The sequence below is a fragment of the Pieris rapae genome, chromosome 2 (genome assembly GCF_905147795.1).
Source record: "Pieris rapae chromosome 2, ilPieRapa1.1, whole genome shotgun sequence".
Lineage (NCBI taxonomy): Eukaryota > Metazoa > Arthropoda > Insecta > Lepidoptera > Pieridae > Pieris > Pieris rapae.
The window spans coordinates 371,215-390,291 of NC_059510.1; the positions used below are offsets into that span (position 1 = coordinate 371,215).

General features: G+C 36.2%; 1 protein-coding gene across 3 annotated transcripts; it reads right to left on the reverse strand.

Annotated features, from left to right (window-relative positions):
- Positions 1–5,832: 5,832 nt before the first annotated feature.
- On the reverse strand, positions 5,833–19,016 carry LOC111004059 (neurexin-4). Of its 3 annotated transcripts, none has more exons than XM_022274880.2 (25): positions 18,816–19,016; positions 18,525–18,638; positions 16,368–16,564; positions 15,977–16,118; positions 15,657–15,860; positions 15,218–15,384; positions 14,779–14,955; positions 14,000–14,161; positions 13,253–13,469; positions 12,847–12,991; positions 12,523–12,629; positions 12,068–12,193; positions 11,570–11,773; positions 11,220–11,399; positions 11,000–11,137; positions 10,670–10,806; positions 10,317–10,468; positions 9,810–10,006; positions 9,287–9,427; positions 9,028–9,207; positions 8,776–8,909; positions 8,383–8,590; positions 7,953–8,087; positions 7,262–7,353; positions 5,833–7,149 (listed from the first exon to the last, which is right to left on the reverse strand). In XM_022274880.2, the coding sequence occupies exons 1-25, from the start codon at positions 18,880–18,882 to the stop codon at positions 7,051–7,053; spliced, it is 3,822 nt and encodes a 1,273-aa protein (XP_022130572.2). In that variant the 5' UTR covers positions 18,883–19,016; the 3' UTR covers positions 5,833–7,050. The 3 variants fall into 3 exon arrangements, with proteins under 3 accessions (XP_022130572.2, XP_022130571.2, XP_022130573.1); XM_022274879.2 differs by lacking the exon at positions 16,368–16,564 and adding an exon at positions 16,930–17,126; XM_022274881.2 differs by lacking the exons at positions 18,525–18,638; positions 18,816–19,016 and adding an exon at positions 16,930–17,057.
- Positions 19,017–19,077: the final 61 nt, after the last annotated feature.

Genomic DNA, 19,077 nt, shown 5'->3' on the forward strand with positions numbered 1-19,077 from the left:
ACTATCGGTATACTGCTGTGTGTCTATTAAAAACTTAAGTCCTGGATTGGTTTCAAAACAATCTTTAGAATAGGTAAGTAAATAACAATTTGAGTTTAGAAGTGTAATAGCGTAGTGTTGTGCAAGTTATCGAACTCGCAAGGTGTCGTTAAGGCGAGCGACGCTTGCCACGGCACGTTCGGCTATCGACACCCGACAACGTGTTGTTTTAGGGAAGCTATTATGTCACCTGAAAGACGATATTTTCATTCTTATTTACGGTTATCACGTATTTCTTAGTTGTACTTATTACTAAGACTACCTCTTGAGTTTTTAAAAGAAATAAACTGGAAATAGATACTTTATTTATATAAATAGAAGTTCGTTGAAGTTAGTAAATATACATCTTTGCATAGTAAAATTATTTGGGTTGTCATAATTATTGAAAATACCTTGAAGCTAACCCGGTAGACTGAGGCTACATCGGTGGGATTGACATGACAAAAATACAAATCTCGTCTAAAGAATGCATAGTTCCCAGGTAGTTTACCTCATTATTAAATTAAACGAACTGTTAATGTTAAACCCTTCCAAAAATTATAACTTTAGTTTTTATCTCTTTTATAAGTTAAAAAAAAAGCAATACGGCTTTAAAAAAATCGTGTTTATTTATAACTTTGTTACTGTTGTTGAACATATTAGGAATTTTTTAAATTGAAAAAATTGGTGGGATGGAGTTGTCAAGGACCTCGTAACAATAGGGTTTCATGAAGCACGAAATATCAGAGATCGTGTAGTTAAACATATTGACAAAGACTTAATGTAATGTCTATTTTTTTTTTATTATTACCTACATTGTTATCGAATACCTGGTACAACCCTCGCTCTGACACCTTGTAGAATATATTACTTCGTGCTACCGAATCTAATCATGATCTGACGGATTAATATCTGCCGTGTGTTCCGCTAACCCGCCGGCCATTTTATAATTACTTTGATTCGACACCCGAAATCACCCTTATCACAACGTCATAAAGTTCAAAATGGTACCAATGTCTGCCCCGTAAGTTTGTTTTATGAAATATTGAGTTGCCCTGAAGCACTTGAAGATTTATTATAATACCGGGCTTGTTCGATTGTTGTTTAATGTAGGGACGGATTAGGTGAGCGTTGTTTAATAATCTTGATAATGTTCTTGTAATTATTATTAACGGTGAGAATTACGAGAAGGTTAATAAAGTTGTAACTAGATGGCGTAACTAATTATCATCCATATTTTTTGCTGTAACTAAATGAGAAAATATTTTACTTATAGCTGCTTTTAGCCACTGTCACATCTGAGACCGAAAAATGAACGACTGTCAGGCATAGAAGACTAATCCCTTACTTGCCTTGATAGAAATGTCGTGCAAACAGAGGCCATTATGTGTATTTTTATTTATTTATTGCCACATCATTAAAAAATATTATCAACAGTATAACTATTCTCAAATCATGAAAATTAAACAGAAAATTTACAAAAGTTAATTATAACACTGCCAAAATGGAGTACAAAAAAAGCAAGAAACTTCCAAAATAGAGTAGGACAAAAAAGCAAAATTTTTTGTTTTAATCTATTAAAAAATAGTCATTCTCCTAATGCTAATTGGGTACCCGTTAACAACCCTGTTTTTTTTAATTGACTGTCTGTCCCACTAGGATTAACACTAAAAATAAGAAACTTTGCATCCATATTGGTACTTACTACTTAATAAGAAAAGGAACACGGAAACCCTTTTCAACATAAAGAAGATTACGAAATATGACGGAAAGAAGATAAAAGTTCCATAACACAACGTCACGGCGACACCGCAAAACATAATTCCTCAACTTATAAAAAGATTTCCACTCCACAAAGGTGGAAATTTTTATCCGAGAAACAGGCACCTGCTTCGCTAAGTTTTCGAAACTTCGTGGAACTTGGCGAAACTTGGCGCAGGATGTTGTTATCGGCCGGAAGCGCTTTAGGCGACTTCCTGTTTTGACGGACGGGAAAAAACCGCCATGCCTAATGTAGTTTATATGAAAAGTTTTGAAGAAGGCCGTGTTCAATGTTAATAGCCCTAGATCAGATCCTCCTTAACATATTATAAATCTTTATTGTATTTATAATCTAGGAAATAAAAATGTGTTGGAATAGATATTTCTATCGTAAAGGCAAACCCAAAAATGTTATCAGGAGACTATGGCACATTTAAAATGAAGGCACTGAGTCAGGCGACAGACGGCTGGAAGAAAAAATCCAAAGAGGCCAGAACCAAGATCTTCTCTGTTTGAGTAAATAAACGTTAGAAAATGTTTTACTATTTAACCTTGAAAATACTTCAAGTATAAAACGTAAAGTAATTTCCAAGGTAAGGGCAGAGTGCTCATACATTAGGCGCGAGGAGACATAGGTTCTACATTATGTTCCCAGGATGTGCTACAGAAAAATTGCTACTTACGCGAACCCGACGACGCACGAGATAGTTGAATTTTATTTCCTTTCTTGGGTAAAAATAAGATCATAATAGATTATCATCACAGCCTCAAACAAGGTAATTGTGGATGGTGTTTTTATAATTATTAAATATATTTGAACCATTTGAGAAACTTCATCTATTAAATGTATTTTACTAATCACTTACAAAGGTGATGTCTTAATTTACGCTTTATTATCATAATTTTAATGAGCAAATAAGGCTTGAAAGCCTGTCAAGTGGCATCGGATCGTAATCGGCTCAGACAGGTGCCGTGGAGGTGGGGAAAGGGGTGTATTTTAATTTGCAACTAATTTCGAACGCTTAACAGTTAAAGCGGATTGCAAAGTTCATAATTACGTCGAAGCTTGCCCGACGCGAGCGACAATTTTTGATCATTACTTCATTGTTGTCAGGTGGAGCAGTTGTTAATGGACATGAGAATTTATATTTATGCAAGTTCATACATTTAATAAATATTAAACGTCTATATCATGTATTTCTTTCTGTCAATTGTCATGTGCCTGTGTCCTCCAATTACAAATAAGAAAATGTAAATTTTACATATTAGATTTAATTAGGTGAAAGGAATACGATATTTATAAATAAGGTAGAGAAGTGTGTTATTATATTATTCTCTGCGATATTTCTTTATTAATGTTAAATCCTTTATATTCCGTATGTACCGTATCGTATCCGTATATATGTACAAAAATCTAACAGTTGTTTAAAATTCTAATACCTACGCTGTTTTTAAAAACTGAATTAAAATACTGTATATGGCATTTTATTAAATACAATTCAATGCTTCAAATTACTGTTTACACACCTCAAAGGAGTGATCACTGCACAAATTATAGGATTCCCGGGAGGTGGCACAGATTACACGTTACCACTTTAATGACAGAGTTCTGACGCAATACCTTTCATTTGAGAAGAATAGCTTTGATTGAATTGCCCTCTTTCACGTATATATTTATAATCAAACGTAAACCGACGTCTATAGTATCTAGCTATATTTACGTATAAAAAGTAAAGAAATAAACATAAACTAAAAGACAATCATGATATCATACAAGCATTTTGATAACTTTATTTGTAATTTACCTAACTTACTAATTCAATTTCAAAGCCTTTATTTAAAAAAAGCTTTCTCTTGCATTTGTTAAAAAAAAATAAGTAGTTATTTTTTAACTTACATGTAGCAGAACTCCATGGTCGTATTTGTGATCGGACTCGGAAAATTGTGTACGGATGTTTAAATAGAAAATTCTAAAATTTATCAAAATGTCAAATATATAATAGACATTAGTTATTACCCGACAAAAGTATTGTTGTTAATGATACGGGAACAAATCAAATCAAATTCATTTATTCATATAGGTCACAATTGATAGGGTACACTTAAATCAATGGCATAGAACGGAAAAAAAGACTGGCAATAAACTATTTAGGTGTTTTTGTTTTACTCAATGTTTGTAAGGCGCTGCAATCATTACACCATGTTCCACATGAACTTAAGTAATTAATGGTAAATTAATAATAATAAATAAATTAAAAACAAGGATTTGTCCTCTATCAACAGAAAGCATAATGAATCAGGAGCACGCGCTTACATTCTGTTGGAAAAAACCCGCAAAACTTACATTGGTACTCGGAACAAAAAAGAAAATATTTATGCACAGTACTATACTAGCTGTTTTACGAATAAATTTTATTTTTACAATGAAAGGAAATGAAATAAGTTTACAGTTAGAAATATTCTCACCCCTTTAATGGTGTTTTGCAAAAACAAGGACCAAATAACAGGGCAATAAAAACAAGATATCCCAGGAGAACGATGCCGAGGAGTTCTAACTGGCACAGGTGAACGTACAATTTTATTACCACCACTATTGAGAGTCAATGTTAAGTGATAGACAACCTTTGTAACACATTTTTATCGAAGATTTTTTAGCCAGTGAATTATTTTAGACAATAACGACTCAATAGTATCTTCATTCTATATGTCGTATATTTAATCCCATTCGTATATTTACATGCACACAATATACATTTTCATAATTTGATAATTTACACAAGTAGGTATTTTATATTTTGCTAATTAAATTGATAATACATATAATGGATGAAGAAATGTGTTATAAACCAACTGTTTCAATTCGTACAAGCGTGTCGCAGTAGTTAAGGACCTACAGAATAATGTATTCATCTGAGGCATGTGGGTGTTCAAACAACCGCGACCGTGGAGCTTTATAACAATCTTATAAAATATATTGTTATAAAAATCAAGATACACGAATGCAACTCCTCAAAAAATTCAACCTTCTGATAATACTCGAGTGGAGAGCTCTATTATCTTATCAAATAAATGTTAAACCAAGTACTAGTGATGTAAGAGCTTGTATCGACATAATATATGTCAAGGGGGAGTGAAATTCAGCGTTAGAGCACAAAGCGGCCGATAGAAAACCATTTAAGGCACAATCGGCCCGCTAAGCACCTGGACCACTTAACCCCTTTGCAAAGCGCTGACTGCCGACGGAGGCTTTTACGTGAGAAAATCTAGTGTTGTCTCTACTCTGATGTCGATGTTTCAAGCTACGCCACGGCGAGGTACTTTAATTGTCTTTAACTATGGGTCAACCATTATTTAATTACGTTTGATTTGCAGGTCACTGTTACCCGGCGCCCAATCATAACTATTTGGTAATAATGGAGTATTAATTGAGCATATTGACCTCTTCCAGATGTTGTTATACTTTTTAAAAGTATATACTTTTATTCAATGTATTCTGTAATCTAATATAAACCAAGAAAATTATATAACATTTTTAAAACTTATATTGTCCTCTCCAAGAAAGTAAACCGTCGATATGAATATGTCGACATAATCCCAGCCCTATGTATCGAGCGCAAGTGGTCTTTAGGGCTGGTATATCGGCCATCGAGCACGCGCAGCCTCTCGGCACCTTCGCGGCTCGGGTCACTGGGCCAGGTGATAGCTTATACACTTCGCATACGCTTACCGCTTTTGTTCCACGACCTCATTATACCTAAGTCACTATGCTTACTATTAATATTGTGTTATTTCTCCAAATTAATGTAACTTTAACCACGTACGTACTTAAATTGACTTGTGTTTATTACAATTCAATTTACAAATACTGTTCCACCAATTTAACGAAGTAACTAGATCGACTATCTTAAGTGTTGTAAAAATTAGTTTTAAAATTCTTTATAAACTTAGACTACTTTATTGAAGAAGATTCTAAAGATTTCAAATTTCTATGTCAGGAAGTAGTCATCTGTTTATCTAAGTATACAGGTAGGGTGATTTAATAAATAAAGCAAATTATGATATTTGGGCATTTATTTGTGATTTCATAGTAAAATAAAAACTCTAGTCTACGCTAAGTGATCTCTGTGCCAAACTTTAAGGCACCCTTATGTGACGTCATCCACAGACAATAGCATACTAAATAATAAAAAGCTAAATGAATTCATTAAATATTTTATTTCATTAAAAAAGATTACGGAAGTCAAGAGACCTGCTTGCTTCAATATTAGTTCAATGGTTAAATTTCTTGTAACTGATAATAATTTGTCACTTAGAAGATATCTATTTTTAAATATTGTCTGTGGAAATAATGTATTGCTCAAACATTATACAAATCTAAACTAATTAAAACAATGCTCAAAGGTTAATTTATAATTTATATTAGTTATTTTTTCTTCTTTTCTTTTCCGTTAAATTTACTTCGTGTTTCGCAAACTATAGATTAAAAATTAACCCTCGGTTATTGTTTAGTCTGTGCAATTTACAAAAAATACATTTGTACGATACAGAAGTCTTTTAATTACAAATAGTAATAAATGAGATTCAATCTAACATAACATTAGCAATTTTGCATACAGCGCCTACCTCCATACACACGAAATACAATAAAATAAATTCACAATATTTTGTTTTTGCATTTCCAAACATAAATCGCATTTATACAATTAAGTAGCGTTTTGACATTTTTGGACGGAAAAATAAACGAAAAGCTCGAGAAAACTAAAAAATAATCTAATTTACATGAGATTATAAAAATATACTAAAACCTAAAGCTATTATCGTCATTACAGGTGCTTAGATAAGCTCATCTCATATGAAACAAATCATATTACAAAAAGCGAATTAAAATTTCGTCTCTCTAGTGAAGCGAACTAGACAAACATTCTCGACATACTAAACGAGGACTATCCTATTATCGAATAATATTTCGATATCATTTAAAAAAGCTTCATAAGGATTTAATTTGAATCTATAAAAAAAATACACCGTTTTTGTTAAATATCGTATAGAGAATAGCCAAATGGCACTTACTGGGAGAAGAATCAAGTATTAAACGCTTTGTGCTCAAGACAAAACTACCCAAGATTTTATTAAGAACTTTGAATTGGGAAATTTTAAAGACTACTTGGAGAGATTTGTGTTTGTACATTTACGATATGTACGTACGTACGATATATAAAGAAACTAAAGCCGAAAGACTAATGGTATGAAAACTATATGGAATGAAAGCGTCTAGATGAAGAACTCCCTTCGCTTGGTGACCCTCGGCCCGGTGGCGGCTGCGAGGGCTGCCGAGTCGGGGTCTGATGCTCCTTCCGCTCCTCGTTCCTCCTGCGAACACACAAGTAAACGCTGAGATTATAAGAATTTTGGGCTTCGGAGTATTAATATAGGAAGGTGTGTATTAACCATAAAGGAGGTAAAGATGTAAAAAGCGAAATACCTGTGTGAGATATTCTCCCTTGTGGCGTGACAGCGCACGCACCAACACTATGGCAACGGCGATCAGCAGCAGGAATATGAAGGCCAGCACGGCTGCAAATCAAGATTCCATAAAGAATTAGCAGCCATGATCAGCAAAATATTTGTTTTAGTAGTGATCGATCACTTTGTAGAATAATAGTAATCGTAGTAATGGCTGTCCACAATACAGCGCTCAATCTATTTTATAGAAACATCCTTTTTTAATATGTTTCATAAAAGTTTTTATTTCAAATGAGTGCAAAACGATTGAGCATTGCAATTACTTCTAGGAGTAATATATTTTAATGAGATAAAATAATATAAGAATTATAATGTAATTGTAAATTCTATCTTTTAAGACAACCACGCCATTATGTGTGCCAGAATATGAGAACTTTACACTGTACCACCATAACATTTTTGTATCATATTCTTGCAAATTCATTATTATTACTATTAGTGTACCTACTAACTAGTATGAATATTTCACGAATCTTGATTTTGAAAAAATATTCTGTTCTCGATAAAAAGACAAGAGTAAAATATATAAAATATGGATAAAAAATGAAAATTTACTAATTTAAATAAATAGAAAAGTGAAAATTAACCATAATATTTCATAACCAATAAATTAAATAATTTTGAAAATTAAATGAAGATCCGAGACTCACTCGCGAGTATGGCTTCGTCGGTGCGATGGAGATCGTCAGCGGTGTTGTCGACCAGAGGAGGAGGTCGAGTCTCTATGGGCTCCGGGGGATGGGTCACGGGTTCGACGCCGCAGAAGTCTTCGTGAAGGATGCCACCTAACAGACAGAATATTATTATTACAAACTTAATTACTACTGCATTCTTATTCTTTTTGCGACCTAGTTGCTGTGGTCTCTGGCAGAATGACCAGCTATGTGGAACCGTCTGCTCCTCAGAATAATGCTATGCCAGGACCAATTACAACCACAGTAACACACGCATTACACACTTAAAACGTACCTTGTTCTTTAAAAGAAAAAAAATGATATATCATCATTTTATCTTTGATTATTGTTATTTTGTGTGTTTCTGTGTGTATGTTTTGTTAGTGATAAGAAAGGGAACACTGACCGATGGCCCGGACGTTGGCGGGCGGGTCCTGCTGGAAAAGCAACTTCAGAGGGTAGATGTCGTCGAACTCCACTCGACTGACGCATCCGGCGAAGCCTTCGTTCATGGTCTCGTTGCGCCCCATGTACATGTACTGGATGTTGTTGAACTGCGCGTCCGCACTTTCGCGAATGTTGAAGTGGTACTCCTGGGTCTCGTAGTTGTCGACCTGAAGGTTCAGCCCTTTGAGTCTCGTCTTATTTGAGGTTGGGAAACCATTTAACATGAGAATATAAAACACTACAGTACATTAATTGTTGCCGTACGACTAAAGAGAGATATATTTTGAAGCGAAATTTTCAGCTTCCACACGATTCTATGAAGGAACCTTCAAGAAGACGGCTGAAGCGGTACCTGCAGGACCATAGTGGCGCCACTGTTCTTCCTGGAGAGGCGCACGTCGTGGTACTGGCCCAGCCCGAAGTGCTTCCCTTGGAATATTATCTCCTGACGCTCGAAACCGAAGTCGAACACCACACGCAAATGACCTGGAGGTGTGTCACGTCAGATAATTAACTTTTTAAAAGATTTTCAATTAAAACATTTTTTGCTTTTAAGTATAATGATAAAAAAGTACTAAAATAAAGATATTTTACAATAACTTACCAGAGTTTGATACCATCAGTGTGAGATACTCTGCGGAAATGTTGGAGTAGAACCCGAGCAAGAATCCCTTGGGGTTGGTGGTGGTGAAGCCGACGCGGATCTTCTCGCTGATAGTGGATCGCCACGAGCCGAGGAAATCGTATTTCACCATCAAATTGGGGCGAAGGTTCACTCCGATTTCTGTCAAAATATATGATCACTCATTGGATTGAGAGGATTAAGGAGGATAAATACTCCGCCAGAAGAGTAGTATACCGACCATCGGCACAAATTGGGCCTTTGAAGGCGGTCCAGCGGCAGTCGCAAGAGTAGGTGTCGTATCTCTCGAGACAGGTTCCGTTGTTGAGGCATGGCGAAGACTGGCACTTGCCGACGCAGCCCTCCGACACTCCGTACAATCCTACAAGACCAAATATATCAATAGTAATTAATTTAAATCGAGAGTTATGTAGCCTAACATTATTAAAGATACATAATATTTAGTTAACAATTGCATCATGAGCACACCCCACATACACACCATCACATGGTATTTATGTTCACACTCACTTTTACATCATCACACAATACAGCCAAATTAGGCTTATTTAAATAAATTTAATCACACTTAGTTAAATGTATTGTATACTTTTTGCTAACATTAAGCGTCACCCACATTGAAGAACCCTAGGATTAGATGCCTTCCTGTGGTTGGCTACCCACACTACCCACACTACCCACACCGTAATGTATATGGTTGTTGCAAATATACATCGGATATAACTGGACGGTATATCTCTCACCTCGCCTGGCATAGGATCTGAGGTCGACCGGTTTCCCGCTCAAGAGCAGGGCCCTCATACAGCCGACGAAGCCGTCCTTCCGCTCCAACGTCGCCCCCAGCACCAGGGCCGTGGTGAGGTGTAGGGCCCTCACGGGTTCTTTAGCTGTTCGAATCTCGTTCTTCAACGCCCCGTCCACGACCACACGAGCTTCTTTCCTGTTAAAAATATCGGGCACAATGTGCTGGAATCATTAAGGGGATTGATCAACGTCCAAAAAGCATCTCCAAGTAGAGCAGTCTCAGGCTAGCAGCCGCCCATGCCAGAAGGCTGATCACTAACGTGCCTATTATATTGACAAAAGATCTAGAGACAGATAAACAGTTGGAGGCGTAGACCTAAAAAAGTTAAGACTGGTTTTTTGTTAAATCTCCGTGGCGACCTTATATTAAATGATAATAATGAAGTATCACAAATCAATTAGGCAAATTTAAAGTGAAATCGAAAAGCGAATGAAACATTATTTACCTATTCCTCTCGATGGACACGGAGTGCCAGTGGTCATCGGCCAGTCGCGAGCTGGTCTCCACGGAGACGCCGAGAGGTGTGTCACCCACTTGGAACTGGAAGTGCAGCTGGTCTCCGCCGATTATCGACAGCTTTATGTAGTCTTGGGGACCCTGCATGAGTTAATCGCGTCTTTACTATTTTCTAAGGTATATATACGAGATCTTTGTACGACATATGTCAATATATATTAAAATGAGGGGCAAGGTCAATTATTTCATAAGATTTTCATTCAAATAACATCAAAAATTAAACAATTAAAATTCACCAAATACACTTAAAACAGTTTAGACAAATAAATCAATTTCACATACCTTAGCGTGCAATAACACGGCATTCTCTTTCGTGGTCTTAAATTCGAAATAGATGTCTCCGCTGTGGCCCAAATCAAAGGCCGGCAACATCACCACGGCGTCGGAGATTCGGAATGTTATCTCGTTGTTGAAGAGGTCTACGATATAGAATTGTGCTCGAATTTAACTTACCATAAAACTTTACATTTTCGATAGAAACATATTTATCAAATCAATCAAACAGGTAGTAATGAAAATATGAATAGTAAATTTAAAATAAATATTAAATTTGTTTGTATTCTTTACCTGTGAAACAACGCTCATAGTTAAAGTAATGTTGGCAAAACTCACCGTCTCCCTCGCACAAGAGAGGTCCCAGGGTGTACCGGCCCTCCTTCTCATCGAGATGGCTGCCCGTGTCCCCGAAGCGCAACTGCTTCACGGGCAAATACTCCTTCTCGGTTATGTCGCCGCCATCCATTTGGAAATCTGTTATAAATGTAATTGTATGACTGTAATCAATAATTTTAGTTAGTCAATGGAATTGTTATGAAATAGACATTTTCCTCACCGTCTTTTTCCCCAAGCAGATATTCCGCATCGCAGTTGCACCACTTGCTAGGGTCCTTGCAGGAGCCGAGGACCCCGCAGGCGCACATGCGGGACCCGGGAGGGGCCCCGGCCCAATAGTCCATGCGTTGACCGCTGCGCGACACCCACCATGCAAACGGATGGAAGTTCGATTCTTCGCCTAAAAAAATACGCATTAATTGTTTACCGCATTAATGTGTTGTAAAACATTAAAAAGTTCGGATATAAAAACATATTTTTCAACAGCTGTCAAAACCAAAATAAAAATTGATTAAGTCTTAGAAATTTATATACTTATAATTATTAATATCAAAATAGGAGAATACTCACTAGGTGAATTGAGCAGGCGCGAATGTCTGCACATGTAGTCCAAACGCTGGGAGCAGGTGTGAGATCGGTTCAACAAGGCCTCGAGTTGAGCTCGCGACGCGTCATACTCGATGTCCTGCTTGAAGCTTCCTGGCTCCTGGTATCCGTCCACGATGCTGCTGCTCGCCACCGCGTGACTGACGGCTGTCACTATGCGGCCGTCCGCTAAAAGTATATTCCTTAAGTAATTAAGATATTAAAACGAGCCCTAGAACCAAAAGTTTATTCTTATTCGGGAACGTTAACAAATAAAAAAAGTGAGTTCGTACAAAGTACAGCGTGTATATATGTCGATATTCCTTTCTCTCTCTCTCTCAATCGCTCTCTCCCTTTTCTTCGACATGTGATGTTCCGTTACAATTTTACCCTAAAGCGCTTAAAGAAGTTTCATTTCAAGAAATGTAATTATACTACGATTTGTTGAATCCTAAAAAGCAATAAGAAAAATAAAGCACTCACAATAGGCATGGCAAGTGACTGGGAAAGCAGCTAAAGGCCCGGAGCCATCGACGTCCACCTTGATGTCGGCCGACCTCGTCAGACCGGCCGCGTTAGAGTACGCCTGGCACGACAGCGGGTGTGTTGCTACAAATTTACATACATTTAGGAGATGTTTTTCATACCTGCATACTAAAATAGTAAAACATCATATAAACTATCAACCTGTCGTTTTGCTATAGACAAATCATAGGCTACATATAAAGTATTTTGTGTAACGTGTTAAAAAAATTTCTTCAGAATATTGATATTAAATTACATATCTAATAATAATAAGCACTAGAGACGGCTGTGTGGTATTAAAGAAGACGAATGAGCACTTGTTAAAACAATGTCAGATTAAGCTTTATTTCACCCATATTTAATATGCTGTGACCCTTTTTTAAAAAGCATAAGCTTTTATAAATTCTACTTACAAGAATGGCACACGGCACCGGCGTATCCGGTATCCGTGCAATCGCACGTAAACTCGTCCGCAGTCTGCGTACACGTCCCGCCATGCTCGCACGGGTTTGGGTTACATCTGTCAAGTAAACCATATTCCTTGTTATATAAAATGTTTCAACCGAAAAGGTTAACTGATTTTTATTTTTAATATTTTTAAGAGCAAGAAATAAACACACTCGTAAATGTCTTTCCAATGCTTGTTTTCCAACAATTTTTAAACTTTTCAAATTACCAAATACCGGGAGCATTAAAAGATACTCCTCCATGAAATGTACAACAAAAGAAAACCTAACCTGTCAATCATATGGCAGGCATCAAACACGACCTCGTTGGGGCAGCAATACTCCTCGGGCTTCCAGTCGGTCGGAAGACGGTAGTTGCCGTCCAGGGCTATACGACGCATGCAGCCCACGAAACCGCGCACGCCGGACTTACCGCCTATCAATTTATTATAAGGCCATCACTTCGAAGCTAAATTAATATTATTCATATATAAAGCTAATTGAATGAAGAACTGAACACACTGTTATGTTAGAAGTATCACATATTTTCAAAATGACAGCTGTAATGACGTGGAATGAAATCCAGCTTCACTCAAGTAAGTCATGACATATTGAGACGGAAATTTTAAATTATGTTAAAAAAACATTATTCAATAGACACGGCCTTGCCAATAAAAATATCGCTAAGATGTCTCACCGGCGATGTAGTAACTGCTTCCAGTAAAGAATTTGAGTTTCTTGGTAGTTTTGACGGGTCTATAGTTGAGAGAGAGGATCAGCGTGTCCGGAGCCATGGTCAACATCAGGGAATGCCAGCGGCCATCGTTGAAGACCTCAGCATAGTTGTCGAGCTTTACCTTGGGCGAACCTTCCGTGAACAGTTCAACTTTCACGAGACCTTCTTCTAGGAAGACCTATTTAAGAAATTTGTATTTTTAGATTTATTTCTTTTATTAATATATACATTATAGGTACTGTTGATCTACGATAACTAATTCTGTGCGCCCACGGGCAAAGGCCTCAAAGAAAGTAAATAGTCGATCTCATTTTTAAATATCTTAGATAGGTATCTTACAACAAAGATTATATTGTTTATATATATAAATATTGAAATTTTAAGGTTGTGGAACAAGCTGCCCATCGACGTATTTCCGGACCAATTCGACTTACCGTCTTTCCAGAAAAGAACCTACCAATTTTTAAAAAGCCTGCAACTAGCCTTCTGGCTTTTTATGTGCGCATTTAACATTTGCTCAAAGGGTGAAGGAAAACATTGTGAGGAAAAAAGTCAACGGCAGGCACTGGAGGCTGATCACCTACTTGCCTATGAGATTTAAAAATGATCATGAAACAGTATGGATGTAATGAAATTAGTCTTAATTAGTATATAACATAATCATAAACAGATCATTCCGTTTGCCCAGGAAGTCACCCAAAAACTCACCTTAACATATCCATCGGATTTGAACTTGTGGTAGATGAGAAGTCCGTGCAACTCGTAAGTCCTGAACTCGAGAGACACGTTCAACGTGTTGCCACCCGAGTAGCCTCGCAGTTTGGCGTAGGAGCCCGCCTTCAGGAACGTCACCGGCACCAAGGGCGGCTCCTGGTAACAACAGATTAGTTAAAGAAAAAATATTTTGGAATTCGGATCAATCGTATATCGTTGAAGCGGTCATGACTGTAAAGAGGCATCCAAAACTATTTCAAAAACTTAAAGAAACGTCCTTGCATATACCGAGGGATCCAACTCGCCTGCATGTTGCACCACGATATATTCTAAAAATTGCTACGCCATGGCCGTAAGAATATTTAATCACCTTCCTAGAAGCTATAGATCGCTGCCATGTAATGTCTTCAAGGGGAAGGTGATTGGGTTCTTAAAGGCAAGGTGCTTTTATAGCGTGGGCTACTACCTAGATCATAGGTTTGAAATTAACGCGGGGAACATCACTTCAGATGTTATTAAATACAAGAAAAAGAAGCCTAACGTTTAAATTTTTACAAATATTGGTGTCTAACTAACTCTGCGCTGTCATTTTTCTAAATGTAAGATTTAATAACTAGTCTTGTTATTCAATAGATCAAATAAATAAAATATAAGATGACATTTGCATGCCTATTCATATGTGGCGGATTTTTGTAATTTATGTAACTAATTCTAGCAAATAAACGATTCGAATTTGAATCATTCTAGAAAGAAAGAAAGAAATACATGCTTACCGGACAGCTATACAGGGTGTTAACTTTCTGATACTTAAAAGGTTCTCCGGTTTCATATCCTTGCTTCAGTTCGTATATAATGTTCGTTGAATTCAAATACATGTTCTCAACGCACCCCGTGAAGTTCTGGTTGACGACGAGACCGTCTTGGAAGTTCGGTACACCGCCTATGTAGAACTAGAAAGACGATTTTTTGCATTTAGGGATTGGTTAACATTTACAACTATAATACCATGCCTGAAACTAAACATTTCGTCTGATTGAAAATAGAACTCCAAACATACCTTATCAATAACATATTTGTTTCATGTCAAAACAATTAATGAAGAAAAAAACAACTAATTTGCAATATCAGTAATACGGATAACTATCCATTTCTAATAGACTATTGAGTTTCATCTTTAGACATGCGAGAACGTTATTTATTTGCTAAAGTTACCGCTCGATTAAGGTTGAGCCGAGAGAACTCCCCCCTTATCCGTCCCTGCACCACCACTCGGTCCACCGAGAATATTATATCTCTTCGGTTACGAGATATTACAACATCGTGCCATATGTTGTCATCCAGGAGGCTGCCCACCGACAGGGATGTCAATAGTCCAGACCCTATTCAATAGAAATATTGAAATATTAACATTTGGAGTGCAAGTGTACTCATAATATAATACATTTTAAAAAAGTGCGTACGTAAAAAGTACACTTGTCAGAAGTGAAACTTCTTGTAAAATAACTGCTAAACGAATACATTAAGCAATAGCGTGTATTTTTCTCGAACTGCCTTTCTCACTCTCTCTCAATCGGTTTCAATCGCTCTCTCCCCTTTTCTCAGACAAAAACGCTGCACATCTTCGTGACGTTCCGAGAAAAATTCCGCTTACCTAGATCAATGTTAAGCACAAGTCTATTATCCCTCAGCTGCAAGGCTAAGTAGTCGCCTTGAGTACCGCGGGAGTACAGCAGAGCCCCGGAGGCGACACTGGTCTTAAAACGGAAGCGCACCGTTTCGCGTGATGCTGATACCGGGTCTCGGAGTAAATCCACTTTCACGAGGGAACTTCCATTAAAATATAGCGTATCGGCCACTAAAAACAAATACAATATGAGATCTCAAAAGGTCCGAACATCAGAGTTGCGTTCGTTTTATCGTTATGAAACTTGAACTTGTACTAGAAATATGAATGAGAACCATAAAACCCACCATAATCACATCCATACAACTCCACGCGCATAGAGATCTTATCTCGCCACCTCATGGGATTAATCCTAATGTATTGAGCAATTATAGGCACTTCGAATTCATTTTTAACTATTGTATTGCCATCGTGGTTGCCTCCAAACATCTGAAAATTTTAACTTAAGATAATTTACTAGAATCACAGCGGAAGATTTATTTGAAGTTATTTTAAGGATTACTGACGGAAAGGAATTTAAAATTGTATTTTCTGTATATCTATTAAATAATTAATAAAAATATTATAAACAACCTATTAATATAATCGAAGCCCGGGTTAGAACTATAGAAAAACATATTCAGCAAACTATCTGTCTATTAAGAATTAACAACTTCTCATAGTATCTATTCCTATCACCTTTTCATATCCATCTGAGTCAGAAACGACCCGCCAGCTCTCTCCGTTATCAGAGTACAGGAGCATGTACTCCGAAACGAACTCGCTTGTCGCAAACCGCCCCCTGGTGGCTATCGCACGTAACTCTACGCGCTTGCCCAATTTTACCGTCAAGTGCTGATAGTAGGAGCTCTCTTTCGCCGTCCATGCTGAGGTTCCTTCACCGTTAATGTTAGTTAGTGCTAATTACTTTTAAACTTTAAAGTAACAGAAAATGTTAGTGGTTAGAATGTTATTTCCTTTTTTGTATTCTGTCTACAAAACAACATTTTCAGTTTGGTTAGTCTGTTGTTAGATATTAAGTAAGGTAAATTTATATAATAGACATTTACTCATTTTAAGAAAGAAACATATCATCAATATATATAAATTGTGTTCAACCTACATATTGTATCTACATACATAGGTTACATAAATTGCAAACAAAACAACTACTAAATAAATACTTTACAGAAGAAGCAGCACATGCAAACTATCCCACCATGCTAAGTGTTGTTAGTTTAAAACAATAGTCTCGTGTTACCTTGACTTCACCCCCTGCAGCTTTATAACGGGCATAGTCAAGGCCATTGCTACCATAGCTTATGTGGTACTCTTGAACAAATTCCTGCGAATGGGCGCGCCCTTGTGTAGCAACTCGCGTCACATTCTTCACACTCCCCAAATCAATGATGAGTTGCTGATCAAAGTCATTCTCTGACGCCGTCCACGCGTTCAAACCTTATTTTAATTATTCACTTTAGTTTTACGATTTTTCAGTGTGTTAGGTAAAATTAAATACAATATATATTCATCATTTTATTGTTAGACCCAAAAAAATTACAAACTAAACAACCTACATTTTTAAACTAAATATTAAACCTATCACCTCAGTAAAAATATATTTTCAATGAATTTAATAAGGCTTTTCCTTCTTCCCCAGGAAGTTACAAGCAAATTCAGTATCAGGTTCACTCAACGGTTTGCCACAATTCAAAATATCTTCAATGTTTAAAAATACAAATGGTGCATCTTCTCTCTTATATGCTTCAGAGTTTTCTAAAGCGACAGCTACAACATAGGATTCATTTAGCAGACATTCCTCAAATACATAGTCTTTCAGCACATTATCCACATAAAGTTTTGTACTTGTTATAACTTCTCCAAATTTTAACTCATTTTGTATGGAAAAGCTTAAAGTATCAAGAGGAATTGAAGCAACACCCTTACCTATATTTTTCAAATAACTTTCTTTAAGACACCATATTCTATAGAAGCAAGCTAATTTTTCTGCATCTGTTTTATAGGTGTCAATTTGCCTCCATTCTGTGTGAGTTAACTGTTTTTTCATCAGTCGGAAGAATTCAGATACATTTTTGTTAACAAGAGGCTCAGTTTTCATAATATCAACACCAATCCTTTGCTTAGTATTACCAGCCAAGACTACAAAATCTGCTTGATGAGAAATATTAAAATCTATTGATGATTTATCTTGTTCTACCAAGATTGGCTTGCCTAATGTATCTCTCCCAATACATAAGCAATTATAAGGAATATCAGTAACCATACTCAGGTACTTTCGTATGAGCAGTCTTCCTACTAAACTTGACTTTGCATCTTTCAAGAACACAAACTTAGATATTCTTTGTTTTTCTTCTGGTTGAATAAAAGAGGATATAGCTAAAACCTGTTCTTTAGAAGGTTTCCAGGCAGATACATCAAAGGCCCATCGAGTATTAATGAGAGACATCTTTAACTGATATATTGGTAAAATCTTGAAATGTGTCGACCATTCAAGGTAACAAAGGAATACAGATAATTTTTTATACCATGTGTGAACCTGTAGACATTAATCCTGTTCAGGGTCACAATCACAAATACAATCCTAATATATTAGCAAAAAAATAACAAAACTGTCTACATGAACATGCAGTGTAAAACAAATAAAAACATGAAACAATAATGTGAATGAACACCCCAAATTAATGTTTACAAGCAGCAAAATAGTAAATATACTTAAGAAAAATATTTATATTTCAGCCATGAATTATAAATTTGTCATACAACTACAAATACAATTGTATATCTATTATTTAAACACAGCTCAAAGGAGTATAGTTTAATAATTGATACACTTACCATACAACTTAGCATTCTCTGGTCCTCTTTCTCTTAAACTAGAAGTAGCAGTCAACTGAGCAGTCTCTAGAAGAGGCTCATTACACTCATAGTCGTAATAATATCTTACTGAATCTGAAAGCGTAGTTGAACTTTATGTAAATTAAGTTTTTCTAATACAAAATGTTACAAAAATTAATAACTCAGTATTAATACTAGATTAGTTACGTCGATCTAAATCATTCTTATCATTTAGAAATTTATTTAACGCTTTTTTAACGAATATATGAATCATATCTACATTACACTAACCTGATTGGACGCTTGTTAAGCTTAAACACAGCACCGCAACGAAATAATAGAACGTATTAATCATCATAACTTCATAGTTAGAAATGCAGCTAAATATTAATTCGTCGTTGTAGTGGAATTCAAATAAAAAATTGTTTGATCATTACAAAATTTCGTCGGCGTTGGAGTAACGCACCTTACGGACAACACCCAAATGTATGTAAATTGCCAATCCCAATAGTAAAATTTATCTTTACCTGTGCCTCTAAACTTCATAATACTG

Excerpts from the sequence above, each read along its gene's own strand:
- LOC111004059 (XM_022274880.2), bottom strand. The coding sequence starts at position 18,882 with ATGATGATTAATACGTTCTATTATTTCGTTGCGGTGCTGTGTTTAAGC. Across the intron at positions 18,639-18,815 it reads CTTAACAAGCGTCCAATCAG|ATTCAGTAAGATATTATTAC; the intron begins GTTAGTGTAATG and ends CTACGCTTTCAG. Across the intron at positions 8,591-8,775 it reads GCGCCACTATGGTCCTGCAG|GTCGACAACTACGAGACCCA; the intron begins GTACCGCTTCAG and ends CTGAACCTTCAG.